General features: G+C 33.5%; 4 protein-coding genes across 11 annotated transcripts; 2 read left to right on the plus strand and 2 right to left on the minus strand.

Annotated features, from left to right (window-relative positions):
• The first annotated feature begins 116 nt into the window (after nt 1–116).
• Nucleotides 117–1,093, plus strand: LOC129570145 (vacuolar protein sorting-associated protein 37B). The gene is made up of 4 exons (XM_055449626.1): nt 117–321; nt 393–564; nt 629–671; nt 750–1,093. Exons 1-4 carry the CDS (start codon nt 124–126, stop codon nt 1,003–1,005), a joined length of 669 nt encoding a protein of 222 aa, XP_055305601.1. The 5' UTR covers nt 117–123; the 3' UTR covers nt 1,006–1,093.
• Nucleotides 1,031–4,224, minus strand: LOC129570143 (alpha-tocopherol transfer protein-like). Of its 4 annotated transcripts, XM_055449620.1 has the most exons (6): nt 4,076–4,217; nt 3,743–3,835; nt 3,237–3,378; nt 2,681–3,080; nt 1,414–1,520; nt 1,031–1,350 (listed from the first exon to the last, which is right to left on the minus strand). In XM_055449620.1, the coding sequence occupies exons 3-6, from the start codon at nt 3,366–3,368 to the stop codon at nt 1,090–1,092; spliced, it is 900 nt and encodes a 299-aa protein (XP_055305595.1). In that variant the 5' UTR covers nt 3,369–3,378; nt 3,743–3,835; nt 4,076–4,217; the 3' UTR covers nt 1,031–1,089. The 4 variants fall into 4 exon arrangements, with proteins under 4 accessions (XP_055305595.1, XP_055305598.1, XP_055305597.1 ...); XM_055449623.1 differs by lacking the exon at nt 3,743–3,835 and having other exon boundaries at nt 4,076–4,224; XM_055449622.1 differs by lacking the exon at nt 4,076–4,217 and having other exon boundaries at nt 3,743–3,854.
• LOC129570141 (uncharacterized) lies at nt 4,142–14,552 on the plus strand. 5 transcript variants are annotated; one of them, XM_055449615.1, is made up of 5 exons: nt 4,142–4,269; nt 12,773–12,869; nt 12,998–13,189; nt 13,289–13,709; nt 14,116–14,552. In XM_055449615.1, exons 1-5 carry the CDS (start codon nt 4,155–4,157, stop codon nt 14,305–14,307), a joined length of 1,017 nt encoding a protein of 338 aa, XP_055305590.1. In that variant the 5' UTR covers nt 4,142–4,154; the 3' UTR covers nt 14,308–14,552. The 5 variants fall into 5 exon arrangements, with proteins under 5 accessions (XP_055305590.1, XP_055305591.1, XP_055305592.1 ...); XM_055449616.1 differs by lacking the exon at nt 4,142–4,269 and adding an exon at nt 4,292–4,427; XM_055449617.1 differs by lacking the exon at nt 4,142–4,269 and adding an exon at nt 4,365–4,528.
• Nucleotides 14,553–14,802: 250 nt separating this feature from the next.
• On the minus strand, nt 14,803–15,733 carry LOC129570146 (uncharacterized). Its single transcript, XM_055449627.1, has 3 exons — nt 15,662–15,733; nt 15,448–15,584; nt 14,803–15,362 (listed from the first exon to the last, which is right to left on the minus strand). Exons 1-3 carry the CDS (start codon nt 15,676–15,678, stop codon nt 14,893–14,895), a joined length of 624 nt encoding a protein of 207 aa, XP_055305602.1. The 5' UTR covers nt 15,679–15,733; the 3' UTR covers nt 14,803–14,892.
• Nucleotides 15,734–15,996: the final 263 nt, after the last annotated feature.

Raw genomic sequence — 15,996 nt, forward strand, 5'->3', positions numbered from 1 at the left:
TACTACAGTTAATCCGTTTTTTGTCATTACATTTCCAATTGTATTGAAGTGAAGTACTAAACTCGTCTCTGTAACGATTTTTCATAATGTAGACCAATCATAATCTGTCAAACTAGATGAGATATGTTAAAAGTGTTACAAATTCTATTAATTGTTTTCCATGAAATCATCATAATAAATATCTTGGTTGTTAAGTGCTATATCAAGATGTATCAACAATTTTTCGGTCAAGCAAAATCTGATGTAGCTTATTTGACTTCAGAAGAGTTGAAAGAACTTCTAAACGATGACGATAAATTGGAATCACGCATAAATAATGTGGCATGTACATCTATAGATCTGAATTAAATGTCAGCCTTTCATTGCAATATTTCTTTGTGATCAACTTATAGGTCAACATTTTGGATCAAGAAAAACAAGTTATCATCACCCAAAATCGAACAATTGCAGAAGAAAACGTCAATAAAGAACCAGAAATTGTTGAAAGGAAGAGCAGATTAAGTGAGCTTTCGGATCAAGGAAAGTCTATTTGCGCTAGTATTCAGGAAAAACTGGAAACATTAAGTAAATAAAGACCAATTTTATAAATCAAGTAATGTGAGTAAAGATAATTTTTTGTTACTTCTAGAGTCGAAGAAATGTGATAAGTCCCCCGAAACGGCATTGGCTTTGTAAGTAGTTTTTATATTGAAATTACAAATTTATTTTAATTAACGTGTATTTTGATAATATAAAATGTAATTCTGAAGATTGCAAGCAGCAGCGGCTGAAAGCGAAGAGAAGTCTGATGATATTGCAGCAAAGTTCCAGAGTAAAGAAATAACAATCGATGAATATCTTGAACAGTTTATGGCCGCACGCAAACTGATGCACGCACGGAAACTGAAAATCGAAAAGATGCAGGAAATTTTGCGAAGAAGTAGCATCCCGGACACAACGTTCCGTCCGACAGGACCTACAAACTTTTACAACATTCCTCCGATACAACCCTTCCGCCATTTCTGATTCTTTTTGCATAAAACGCTTTGTATTTTGAAGCTAAAAGTTTGATTTTATTCACACCCAAATAAAACAAGAATTGTTTCTCCCTCAATCAATGTCCAATTTTCTGAAAGTATTCACGATCTCGGATTCTTCGACTGGTTTTACGCCACTTTCTCCGGAGAACTCCTTGCGCTGTTCCACTTCCCCTAAAAAATATTCGCGCAATGCAATAAATTCTTTCCTGAATTGGTCGTGCAACTCCTCCGCTGATGCTAAGTCACCTCCAAATTCTTTTGGTAAGCTCCGGTTACTGATTACATTTTTATAAAAGTCGTCCATGTTGTAATTGGATGAATATGTGTGCAACTTAAGTTGAGAAAATAAAAAAATTACTATTTATATGATTGAGGTGACAATTTTTCTTCGTACCATTTTGAATATTTCAGCTCGCATGAAAGGACGAATGAGCGATAGAATTTTGTCAAAGAACGATACAACATTCAAGACATGTATTTCACACAATTTTGCTGGCATACCTTCGAAAAAAAAACATTTTAACGTTAAAATATAAGCATTAATCAAGCGATACTTTATCTGGTACTAGTACACCATTTGAATACAATTCTCATATATCATACAGGGTGTCCCGACTAATCGATGTTTAGTTATTTGTTGAGAATAAAAATGGGAATATAGAAGTGTTTGAACTGAAACACAACAGTAAATTTATTTCTTGAAAACGTAACATAAATCGTCGCTTCAATAGAAACTCCCAGGAAATTTTTTTAATGTGGTTTTTCGTATTTTTCCAATTTCCATTTTTATTCTCAGCAACACAGCTTAGCCAGGATAAATTTCGGCAGCCAGAATAGTGTTGATTGAGTGAAAATCAAAAAAAAGTCTCATTTGAAGTCATTCCACACTTCTGATCTTAACCATCGGAAAGGGATGAATGGCGATCTCAGAATCAACCAGAATTTTTAAAAGCAAAAAGATAGAGTTATTCGTTTTTAGATATATTACAATTCTAATATCGTTATTGTTGATATCTTGATAAAATATTATTCTATTAACATGGAGAGTTAATTGAATTACTATATCGACTAGTGCATTAATTTTTCCCAGGGTTGAAAGTACTGGTTCTTCGTTGATTTTGAGCCACAAATAAAAATGAAAAAAAATATTCATAACCGTGGATTCCTAATAGTCAGGAAACGCGATAGTTTAGTCAGGAAACGCGATAGACATAAATCAGAGAACAACCAAATCCACTGTTCAGAAGTGTCGAAAATGTTGGACACATTTTGCGCACATTCTTGTTTATAAACAAAAGACAAAATTATAGAGGACATCTTGAAAAATGAAAAATGCTCTTTGAAGCAATGTGATCTGACGTGCGGTTTGCAGATGTTAAAATGCTGCCCACTTTTTGGTAATTGTATGCATTGGAGGATTAAGATATTTCAATGATACTTTATTGCGCGTTCAGCTAAAGCTTGTGATTTTGGGCATTTTGTCCCAAAGTGTACCAGATTTTGTAGCGCCAACGAAAAAGGGGAAGTGGCGATATACTTTTTTATTCTTCTTGAAAGCAGAGAGATCTGTCGTCAAGAGACTAGCATGGAATTCTGAAGCACCCATACAACATATACCAACAATTAGAATTCGTGACTCATGAAAAGTGAGCATTTCCTACCTTCTTGGACATAACGGAAAAATTTTCGGATTGTGCCAACTCTGACACGTGTCAAATGGCCAATCCTGACATGTCGCATATCGAATAAGAAAATTATTCCACGCTGTGGTCCATATTTGTGCAGACATATATCGATCGACATAAAAAACGTTTTTATTGCGTTATCGAAATAGTAATTCGATGGTTTTGAATTCGCGAGCTGGTGAAATATTATTGGACATCCATCTTTTGGTGGCAAAATAAAGTAATGTTGATTGTTGAGACACTGTTCTATCGTTTCGCTCAACGGATCACGGTCGAGAAAATGTTCCGGTGCATTATGTCTTGCATCATAATAGGTTTCAATAGTTTTCTTGGCAACGTCGATTTGTCCATCAGATGCGTCAATAAACAATGCGAGCTATAAAATGCAAAAAAAATGAAGAAAATATATATATAAATAAAATAAAAATCATCCATCTTCATACATCTTTCTTTGAATAGAATCCTCCATTCTTCGCTCGAAACCAGGGCCTTATAAATTTAGTACGTGCTATGAACCTGACTTTACACTTACCTGTTTATCTGTGATGGACTTTGGTACCAAATTCGATTTTGCAATAGCATTACGCAACGCCTCTATGCTCTTCCTTGAAATGTTATTTGATCGTCGACGTAAAGCCTCTTCAAGATCATATCCAAGGTCCATTTTAAATTAGCTATGTAGCATAAGAGGAAAGTGAAAAAAAAATCAAATCACTGAGCAAAACGGGACTTCAATTAACCACACGCAAGAAGGCACTGTCAGTTTAAAAAATATTAGAAATACGTTGTTAATAATGGTGTTGTGGTGTAATAACTTTTTGGTAGCTTCTATATTATTTCGATAGAAGTTTCCAGTTTTAGATATGAAGGTCAATGCAAGATATCAACAATATGAATGGAATTTTTTTGTACAACATTGCAGAAATGAACTTGAAACAAATGGAACAATTTTATTTTTAAACGATAATTTTACAACACAATCAAAATTTTCTACTCAATTCGTTTGAATATTTCCAAAAATCGTTGGTATATTCTTACATGGAGAAGAAATTGAAAAGAACTTTACTCTTAGAACGATGTCAATTCACTACTATCTTGACTATTGTGGAAACCTCGGAAGAAACGTGTTGACTAAAAACCGGTCGGAAGAGACAAGTTTATGGTACATGTATATGTATTACTCAATTTGATAAGAAGATTTTGTTGTTGATTTATTCAAGAATAAATTGAAATGTTTTATTTGAATTTAGAAAATACTCGAACATAAATCTACTTGATTAGTGTTTCCATAGAATGGAAAAGATGGATTATAGTTAGTAAATGGTCATAGTGTGCTCATCACAAATATAAATATTATATAATTTTAAATACTTTTAGCGACTCAATAAGCAATTCTGTTCAACAATTCCACAAGTCTCCAAATTTTATTTTCATATCAATATTTAATCAAATGATTTTTCATATTAAATTCAACCCAGTTTTTCTATGTGATTTTATTCATCTATGTGTAACGTTAACCAACTCCACAATTGGCAATTCGGCAATGCAAAAACTGAATTTCTTCGGTATGTTTATTTTATAGTGGAAGTGGAAATGAAAACCAAACCATCTTTTTATCGCGTGTTCAGTTGCGAATAAACAAGCGTGAAGTACGTTTCATATTTCACTGTTGTTGGTTTCATGCAATATTTTTATCGCCGGTGAAGATAGAAGAAAAGTGAATGTAAGTCAGCAATGAGCTCATAACACGATTGTTATAAGTTTATTTCGATCAAAGGTTGAATACAGAAATACCAATGGTGATATAGCGATTCTAATAGACAGGTTTTTAATAAATGAATATATTATTTATCATGATAAATTTTAATTACGTGGGTATACGAACGGTGCTAATTGATTTATTTTATTCATACTTGCGTATTTAAGCTGCATAAATGATTTTTATACATTATATTTCCCTTTCTTTTGGAAAGAAACGCTTCATTTTGGAAATTACTTCGACTTTATTTCTTCCGATATTTATAGTTGAAAAGGTTCAATCGAACAATTCAAAAAATTTAAATTAGTTCATGTGTTTGCAAAACAATTGAAAATCAATGAATTAAAATGAACAATAATAATAAAATCAAAGTATTTGATTATTGTAAATAATAAAACTTGATTTCAATACATTACGCTGTGTGTCAATGATCGTAATATTACGATTTTCCCATACTGTGGTCTCGTTTGCTTTTAATTAGACACGAACTTTATAATCCGAAGGTTGGTAGATAAATTTGTGGACTCGGTTGGTTTTAATTACGTACGAGCTTAACATCAGAAGGTTGCTAGATAAATTGGTGGACACCACACATGATGCAACAAGATTTCTGAAAATACAAGAAACTGGAATTATACAGCGATGATCATGCAGGAAGGCTTGGTTTGATTTGATTTTGTGATAGTATTAACTGGCAAATGACTTTCTTTAACTATTGGATTATGTATACTCGTGTTATGCAATCGATTGAATATTGCATATTTTGCTGAAATGTATATAAAAGTGTTTAGAGTAGTGGATGATGTAGATATATTCACTATGTTGATAAAAAAAAAACAATTCAATATTTGAGAAAAGAGTTGTGGCCCTCGAATATTTCACCTTTGGAATCTCTTCATCACATTGTGAATAATATTTCTTTGTCCTCTACAAGAGTTGACGCCGTCATCTTTTAAAACTTTCTAGAAGCCACCGAGAAATATGTTCCATACTTTCAAAAATCGCAGTCCATACAGTCGATTTGGTGTTATTGAAATTTTTATATACATGTATATAGGGGGGTCTACTTTCATTGGAGGTGCTTTCGTCAGTATCGCGAACTATCGGTGGCTCTGTTCACTACTACTAAATCACCTAACTGAATTTTTTTTAAAGCATGAAACTACAAACAGAACACTAAGAAACACAAATGAAATTGGTCTAACAGATGTAATTAAGGCTTGTAGCCAGAACTCATTATTTTATAAGGGAATTAAATTATTCAACACACTTCCGATAGAATTAAAAATCCAAGAAAATTTAAGTCAATTCAAATCGATGTTGAAAACATACGTCAAAGAAAACTTTTAATTGTGTCGTTGAGAATAAAAATGGGATTAGCCGAAACCGCTCGTTTACATGTGAATCATTTTCATGTTCCTGGTAATAAAGGTGTCAAACGGACGGACTGTCCGTCTTTTTTGCCCGGCTCTGAAAGGACGGACGGACAAGAAAATTTCTGAGGGTCTTGACGGACGGACGGACAACAAAATTTCTGGCGACTCTGAACGGACGGACGGAAATTTTTTTCGTTTTTCATAGATTTTTTACCTAAAAAATACTAAAAAAAATTTTAGTAACTGATTTGTAAGCAACTTCTCATTTGAAACAGCTAAAACCTATTTTCACGTCAAAATCAATGAAATTTTTTTGACGGATACGGACAAAATGTAATTTTTCGTCCGTCCGTCCGTTCAACGAAGGAAAAAATGGAGAACTACACTCCTAAATTAAATGGAGAATCTGTCATCTTGACATGTTGTAAAATAGCGGTTTACCCGATGTAGAGGGGAATTTAACCTCAAACTGGATTTATTCCTATATAAATATATGGTGCTCTCTCCGCCATATATTTATATAGAGATTCATCTAGTTTGAGGTTAAATTCCCCTCTACATCGGGTAAACCGCTATTTTACAACATGTCAAGATGACAGATTCTCCATTTAATTTAGGAGTGTACGTATGCCATTGTATAGTTACTCGAAAAAAGAGGTTTGTTCGCTATGACCTGAAAACATGTAAAGTTTTATGTACTGTTTACTACATCCAATACTAAAGGAAAAAAATTCGAACAACACATAGAGAAGAGAATTAGTGTACCCTAGTAGTTTGATGTTTCACCAATAGAACGATTTTGCCTAACAAATGTCATTCTCTATGTGAAAGTTTCGAAAATACCGATTTGAGATTGAATTGATATGAGTTGTGTTCTGCAGAATTCTCGCAAAACAGATAGAATTACCTCAATAATGATTTCAATGCTGATTTGGACCTGTGCCAAAAATTTACAAATCATGTATTAGTGTTATATAACATACCGTAAATTTTCATGTATCGTCGGACATATATGTACATACAGTAGGTTTATTCCTTGCCGGACCGACATTTGAAAATAATGCTGAAAAGCAAGCACAGTTCTGCCAACCAAACAATGTTCATAACGAACACACAACAAGCAAACCGTACACATAGGCGCCTGAACACAGAATATTCAGAATAGCGACACAACTATATGTGTGTATCAAATTACAAACCAACACATACAAACGCTCGCTTTGCTTTCCGCATAGCAAGTCGTTTGCTTGTATTTCCATTGGTTTGTATTGCATACACATAAACACGAGCCGGTTGCGCATATGAAGTGTCAGCTGTGTCAGTCGAATATTATGTCAAAATGAAACCTCGATACACATTTTCATTTCAATTGAACCACCGGTGCAAACGATATTGACATGAAATATGCCGTGATTCACTTTGAATAATATTTTTCCATGTTGCATTGTTGCAGTCATCTGTTTATTAAAACAAACGCGCCGAATATTGTCACACAAGTGAAACAATTCATCTCAACAACAGTATCGTCAATGCGGTGTTTGTTTGTATATCCCTTCAGTGCGCCATTCAGTGCGTGTTGGAAAGAAGTATCGAAGCATAATCGGAGAGCAAGAATTGTTTCACTTATGTGAAAATGTTCGGCGCGTTTGTTTAAAAAACAAATATTTGCAAAATATTATTCAAAGTGTAATACCACATGTTTTTTTTCAAATAAGATTTATTTTGGACGATTCATTTTTGAAAATGTTTGCGTCGGGATACAATTGAAAAAAAAATGTATCGATGCAAAGACAAGCAAGCAGCGATGCGGAAAGCAAGGCGTATGTTTGTATGTGTTGATTTCAAACTCAGAATATACGTATACACTTATAATGTATAAGCTGTTGAACTGTCAGCAATCATTTGTTTACAGCGCCACCAAGCTTATTTCGCATGAACTAATGACAATTACAGCGACAGCATTCAACACAAATTATGATGAAATATTATTCGTGTCTGTGTGCGTGTTTTTTGTTCGGTACACTGTACACAGAAATTCCAGATGGCGCCAGCTGTATTAAATCGCTACGATAATATCACATTTTCGCGAAATGACGTAACTACTACTATATCGCATCGGAAAATATTGTGGCTACCTTTACGTTAAAGTACTGTCAAAATACTATCTTTTTCAGTATGTCCCATAATTAAAAAAATTTCACTATGGTAGATCGACGAGTCTGTAAATCGACTTTTGCGCGAGCTGTTTTTTTCACACGAAAAAAATGTAAAAAGGTTTTTCTTTTATCGGGTTGGCACTGATTATGAAGAATGGACCCTTGTCGATAACCTCAAGCATATCAAACCATGTTTTGATCGTTGCCTCTTATCATTAAAGTGGGCGCCACAATCGCTGCTTAGAAAATGGACGTTATTCCATATTTGTGAAGCTGGGGAATATATGGTCCGTTGTGTGGATTTAAAATCATGTCGAAATGTTAGATTTGATCGTTCCCAATAATAACTGATCGTTTCATACCAATTTCGGACAGAGGAATCGAAAAATTTGCTCATTGTCACAAAAAATTGGTTTTTAGGGAAAACAATTTCAGTGACTTTTTACACATCGAAACGCAAATTTCTAAGAATCAGTTGATTATGAATGCCGGCTATGCTCCCGCTGTGTTCTCCAGACATTGCGCTTTCAGACTTCCACTTGCTTCAGACGATTCAAAGTCACCTAAGTGGAGAACGGTTCGCTTTTTTCAAAAACTCAAAAAATGGATTGATCCTTTCACAGCGTCAAAAGTACCGTCATTTTTTCGAGAATCTGTGAATCGCCCTAAATATAGGAAAAGGATGTCGCTTCCGATAGCCAAATGAAAAATATTGTATCATTTTTTTTTTCAAAAAAAACTGGGACCTTGATATTTGTACACGATTTTGAGATTTTGTACACGAAAAGTACTTTTTGTACACTGATTGAACATTTTGTACACCATTGGGACTTTTTGTATATGTGAGGAACGTACTCTTACGAAAAAACTCAGAAACTCTAAAAATTAGTTTTTTTTTCTACTTTTTATTTTAAATGTAACCATTATACTGTCTTGATCCAAGATAAAATACAAGGGGCGAATTACTATTGAAAAATTGAATTCAGTGGTTTTCAGTACTTTCAATGTCCAATGTATTAGTATGTATATTCTAATGTTGTTCTGTGTTTTCGACAATGGCAATTTGGAAAATAAAATATATATTAATATAATGCCTTATTAGTTAATATCTTGTTTTCTCAAAAAAATGAAAGAAATCTACAGTCATGGACAGAATTGTCTGTACGCCTATAAATTTTAGGTCTTCTTTTTTTCTATAACGTTTAATCTCAAATGTCATATATCAATGTTAAAAGTACAATAAAAATGAATACTATTGACAGTTTTGGACATCAAAATTGACCGGCCTATGGAAGGCCTATGGCCCTCGGTAAAAACGGCGCAAAATTCGAAATTCCCCAGCTGTTCGATTTAAAAAAGTTTAAATGCAGTTTTGAAGGCCTTCGAGAGTAAATGCTTTCAAAGGCTGAAAAATTTCGGTTCAGCTTCAATTTCGAACGAAAAAAGTATCCCAGTTTAGTAAACTGAGTTTACCTCATCCTCCCCAAATACTGCAGGCAGAATAACATTCAATTTTGAAGAGTTGCGAAGCGACTAGTATATTATAAACTTCGAAGAACAAAAAGTGTTGCCCGATATGAAAACTCTTTTTGGAACACAAGATATTTCTTTGAAAATCACAATGTATGGTTGTGCCGCTAGGGTTTAGACACCAATTTCTAGTATAGCTAGTTTGTTCAAATCGGTTCAAATAGGCGTTTAGTTTCTTCTAGTTTTTCTAGTATACAAGCAGAAATGCAAATATTCTGCTAGTATTTCTAGTATCGTACCATTGCTTCTTCCATAAGTATAGCATTGCCAATGCATTTCTTATGGAAGGATTATCGGTACTTTTTGTAAACAAAACATTTGAACTCCATAAGCAACGCATTGGCAGTATGGAAGAATTTGTCCATATAAAAACCACTGACAATGCTATTCTTATGGAAGAGGCATCACTCAATTTTTTTCACAAATATTCTTCTAGTATGCTCAATTTTTGCTAGTTTTCTTCTAGTATTATTTCGTGTCTACCCCCTAGTTGTGCCGGTAATAAAATATTGTCGAATGCGAGTAACGTATTCAATAAGTGTTTTATGTCAAGCGGCCAAATAACGCCATCTACTCCAGTCTGACTTGCAGTCTATATTACTCTATGTACTAGTTCTAGAATCGAGTGACGGTGGCGCCCTCTGCATAATCGAATGCGAATCCGATATGTACAGACATACAGATCTTACACTTCCGTATGACGTTTGACAGAACAAAGAATTTACGTGATTGTATTGTCATTAGCCTTAGATTATCCAGATGGTGTTTGCGCTCAATATCATCGCTGTCAAATTCACATAGCAACATGCATCTACCGATTCGGAACTAACAGTTGTATTTCGTAGTATTATATTTAGTATTTTATTTATTTATTTATTTTATTTGTTATTAGCTTGTACATTTAATAAAATCCCTAAATCCTATTCTTTTATATGCAAGGCAAGTCTCTTTTTAAATATGTTAATACTATCTATATTCTTTAGTTCATTTGGCAAATCGTTAAATAATTTTACTCCGTTGTACAATATACATTTTTTTGCGTTCTCAGTTCTTATATCGGGAAGCCTAAATTCATTTCTGCTTCTTGTGTTTCTATTGTGGAATTCATTCGCATATCTAATTTTGTTGCAAAAATATTGGGGGACAAGATCATTTTTCATTTTATAAACAAGTAACATCACATTATAATTTATTCTTTGGGCTACGCTCATCCAATTTAAACTTTTCAACATAAAATCAGAAGGTGTTCGGTAATCACATTTCAAAATATATCGCATTGCACGATTTTGTAGTTTTTGCATTAATTCAATTTGTTCTTTTGTACAATTAATATAGAGCGTTGAGCAGTAGTCATAGTGCGGTTGAATAATCGAGTTGTATACAATTTTCCTTAAATCGAAAGTAATTTTGTCGCTGATTCTGTATAATACATTAATTTTGCTGGCTAGTTTTTTTGTTATCGAATTGATTTGTGCATTGAAGTCTAATTTTTCATCAATTTCGAAACCTAAATATTTAATTTCTTTCACTCTTTCTATGGTTTGATTTTCAATTTTTAATTCGAGCTCATTTAATTCATTTCCATTTCCATTTTCTTTGCCAATTAACATCCATTTGCTTTTCAACACATTTGTTTTTAGTTTGTTGGCATTAAACCAATTCTCAATCTTTTTCAATTCACGGTTCGCTACATATTTCAACAGCAGTTCTGGTATTTTTGTGTTTAACTATTAGTCCAGTATCATCGGCAAAGAGAACTATCTCGCCTATATCTGGTACTTCGGGTAATAGGTCGGGTAGTATTGATGACACCACGGTTTTGAACTTTGCTATTGCTCACATAGATTCTGACATAGTCTGATCTCGTTGATCCTGACCCCCTGCTGACGAAATTTGACCCGCAACGAATTTTTTTGGACCCATTGACATTTTCCGACTTTGTTTTCAAAAGTGAGAACCTTTTTTTTTGCTCCTAACTTTTGTTCCGAAATTATTGTTTACACTAGATAGAATGGATTTATTTGACCCATTATTGAATTGTGAAGAATGATTTTACACAAGATAGAATCGATTTTCAAAAGTGAGGACCTTTTTTTTCTGCTCCTCACTTTTGTTCCGAAACAATTGATTTTTTTGACCCCATCATGAATTTTTGGTTTGACCCTGTCTGAAATTTTTGGTGTCAGAATCTATGATTGCTCATGATTCACAAGTCTATTGTTTCAATATTTCAATAGCTTAACTTGAGTAGATGGCGTTAATACGCTGCTGTAATGTCATTTGTATTGTTTGTTATAAATAATGTGCGTCTTTCGGAAATGAGTATTGCTGAAGAGGAAGAAAGTCCTTCCTTTTGTGGCGGAAAAACAGGCAGCCCTATATGCCATAATATCTATGACTGGAAAGTCCTGATGTTCCCCCACCCATGTAAAATATTAATCAGCATCATTGATATTATAAAATTCTATTTATAAGCTATATATGCAACATTGAGGGCAATGGTTTCCAAGGGCAAAATGCAAATAGATAAAATGATGACTGTCCATCGGTAAATTCCCGTTTATTTTATTAATTGGGCTCAGTTTGAATTGATACAGTAACAAACGAGAGTTTATGTACATCTAGCCATTTTTCACCTTAAAACATATTCAGTCGATATTCTGCTTCAGCAAAACGTTATTTTTTGTCCGTCCGTTCAGAGCCCTCCAAATTTAGTTGTACGTCCGTCCGTCCGTCCGTTCAGGACCCTCAGAAATTTCATTGTCCGTCCGCCCGTCCGTTCAGAACCGCTAGAAATTTTCTTGTCTGTCCGTCCGTCCATTCAGCGTTGATCGGACGGACGGACGAACAAAAAAATTTCTAGCGGCTCTGAACGGACGGACGGACGGACAAAAAAAATTTCAAGAGCCCTGGACGGACGGACGGACGGACAAGGTGCTTGTCCGTTGACACCTTTAACTGAAAACACCTGAAAAATATTTTCAGTACTTTTCAGTGTTTTTCAGTTTAAAAATAGATCGGGATTTTTGACATCGAAAATTAATGTCATTTTCACTACTTTCATATATGTATTCGAAAAATTACCAAAATTAGCAGACTATATTATTTACTATGTGGGAAAGCGTGAGATATTTCAAACAACTGGAGGAAAACTCATAGAGACTAATTTGGCCTAACCAAACACATTATATATGCAACGTATACAAAGTATTTGATATGTGTGATTTTCATAACTTTTTTTTGACAGCCATGATGGACAACTTATCGCATCCTTTTATGAACAACCCACAGCCAGTCGATGTTCCAACCGAACGAGTTCAAACGGTAGAAGATATATATAAATGGTGAGAACTATTCAGTTGCAATTCAATAAAAGTTCAATAGTTGATTTGCTTTGAGAAAAAAAAATGTTACAGTAATAATAATCAAAATTCAAAGTTAATTTTTTGCTGATATTCTAAATTTTTTGTAGGATTCAGGAGCAACCCAAATTTCCGCCTTTTACTAAGAATCACGCTATTCTATTCCTGCATGCATGTTATTGGGATCTTGAAGCGACAAAGAGCGCATTATCCCAATATGTCGCAATTCGTGCATCTGCATCAGATCTATTTGACAATCGTGACGTTTCGTTGAAGAATATTCAAATGATTCTAAACGTAGCGTAAGTTTATAAAATCATATACTAATTTGTCATTTAATTTCCAATTTTATTTTTTTTATATAATTCAAATATATTATTTGCATCTATGCATTGTTTCAGACAAATGATTTCGTTGCCAAAGACAACAAAAGAAGGCTACCAAATCTTGATTTATCGATTAATCGACACGGATCCCTCCAAAATTTTATTTTCCGATGCCATTAAAGGATTTTGCATGTTTAATGACATACGTTTGAGTGAGGATTTACTGGCAGAAGGTTATATTGTTATATTTGATATGAAAGGTGTACGCTTGGGACATGTTTCACGTGTTCAACTTGGACCTTTAAGATCATTTATGTCATACATTCAAGAAGCACATCCAGCCCGTCTGAAAAAGATTTATATATGCCACGCAGCATCTTTTGTCAACCAGGTCATGTCATTGGTGAAACCATTGATCAAATCTGAATTGATGTCACTTCTACATTTCACTACGAAAGGGCCACAGTCAATCATTGACAAAGATCTACTTCCAATTGTAAGTTTATAACTTTTATTTTTATGTTACAAAATCACTTCACATCGTATATTTTTGCGATGCCGAAAGTGGTCAAGCGCACAAAACTCGGCGTGGTTTTACACCTACACCTTAGCTGCACGTTATGAGTTGCACAAAAATAAATGAAATTGCTAATTTTATTATTTTATGCGTTTTTGCGCTAAGAGTTATTTATCTAAAAAGTTTTAGAAAGAGTTTTACAGATACAAATTCTACCAACATGCTATCTCTTGTTAGTCGAAAATCTCGAGAGCCTGCACCATATTTATTAATTTAGAGATTTTTTCAAAAAAAATTATTCAGAAAATGACATTCATTCTCTTGCGTCTTACCAATAGATCTAATTATATCTACTTATAAAAAATTTATCGTTATATTTCTACAGGAATATGAAGGAACTTGCGGCTCTTGTGTTGAACTTTATGAAGATCAGCGAAAAAGAATGGAAACAATTTATAAGGATTGGCTAATAGATTCAGCAAAATACAAAAAGATAAAGAGCTCAAACAAGAAGGAATCAAAGAAAAAATCGTTTGCTCCACCATATCAATCATTCAGTGCATTAGAAATAGATTAATTCTTATATCGACAGACTCTTTGTTGCAGTTAATGTCTGTTTTGCTGTTTTTTCTCGTTTTTTTGTGCCAAAAGAATCGTTTTTAGATAATATATACCTCGGCAGAACTTTTTTTTGAAAATTTATTTGCAATAGAACAATTCAGATCACCGTTGAGTCAGTATTCTTTTCGAAATATCCTTAATGACACTTTCCAGCAATAAAGATTATCCCAATAACCCGAAAAATAAATTTCTTTAAAACAATTTTTTACTTGTACTTATTAAAGTTAGTTGGTCAAAAAGTAATTAAGAAGTGGACCTGCCTATTGTGATTTGGGTTTCCTATCCGAATCAACGATTTTATTGATACAGTCAAAATGGTAAGATAAAAACAACTTTGTGTATACAATGTATGCTTTCAGTTGAGATTAATAGCAGTATAGTATATGAGTATAATTTTGTCTCATTTTTTTCATAAACATTTCAAATTGTTAAACAAATGATCAGAAAACCGTTTATAGCGTTAAAATCATTTATTTGTCCTCATTACATTTTATTAATATAATCGAAAATAGAAAGAATAAACGTTCGAGAATTTCTTATTTCAACTTGATGAAGACGATTTGAACTCGCGCTTCTTTCGAAAAAGTAACATTGAAATATCTTCAATAAGTGCGTCACTTTGATCGTCGTTCATTTGTTTTAGGCTTGCTTCAAGAAATGTGCAGAAACTTGCGATAGTATCAGTGGTACTCCCAATGAAATTCGGTTCTACATCGACATGGATTCTCTGAGTTGCGTCATTCATCGACTGATCATTATTAGTTCCCTCCTCAAAATCGTCAATAAATCCATCATGTGTATTGTTACGATTACAATAATTGGCCATATCCATCAAATCAATTTCAGTTTTAATTTTAGGTTTGCGGTCTTCCGAACTCTGTATATCCTTCAAAGTGGCAAATTTCTCAAACAGCACCCAGTTTGACTTATAGTCAGGAATAGACGATTGTTTAATCATCTCCCTGCGAAACCTTTCACATAACGTTTTGTATCGGCGGACTGCCAAATGTGCTGTGAAATGATAATGCAAAAACGATCATAATGAGATTTTGCATGTTCTTTTTTTAGATTAATTCCAAAATTCATGTATATTTACCTGGCATATTCATTTTCGTTGCCACTTCTTTCCACTTATATTCTTTGAGACCTCTGTTTCTAAAGTCGAGATCGCTTTTGTCCCACAAGCAAGGGTTCTTGATTAGATAATTGATGAGAATTTCATCACGTCGGTTCCTGAAAACAGAAATTATTGTGGCAATTAGTTTATTTTCGATTTGAAATTATGAAAAACAGGCAGAAGTGAGACTTACGGTTCTTCTTGGTCCATTGTTAATGTTATTAAAACAAGTATTATGTTTGTCAGTTGTATATGTCATCTAAATCGTCAAGTGTAATGAAGTTGGCGACAGTTCATGCAAGCATATGACTTCAAAAAGTGGCTCCATCTATCATGTAATAACTAAAGCATATATTTCGTTTTAATTTCGTTCTGTTCTTTTAGATATTTCGATTGTATAATTATTTATGAAGTAAAATATAAATTCGTCAATTAAAATTATTGCATTTAAAATTTATTGCATCAAGTGATTATCATACAACAAAATATTATTTATTCTAACTACAAAAATTTAAATCAAATAGAGAC

The sequence above is a fragment of the Sitodiplosis mosellana genome, unplaced genomic scaffold, assembly GCF_009176505.1.
Source record: "Sitodiplosis mosellana isolate CC-2019 unplaced genomic scaffold, AAFC_SMos_1.0 Smas_scaffold_47, whole genome shotgun sequence".
Lineage (NCBI taxonomy): Eukaryota > Metazoa > Arthropoda > Insecta > Diptera > Cecidomyiidae > Sitodiplosis > Sitodiplosis mosellana.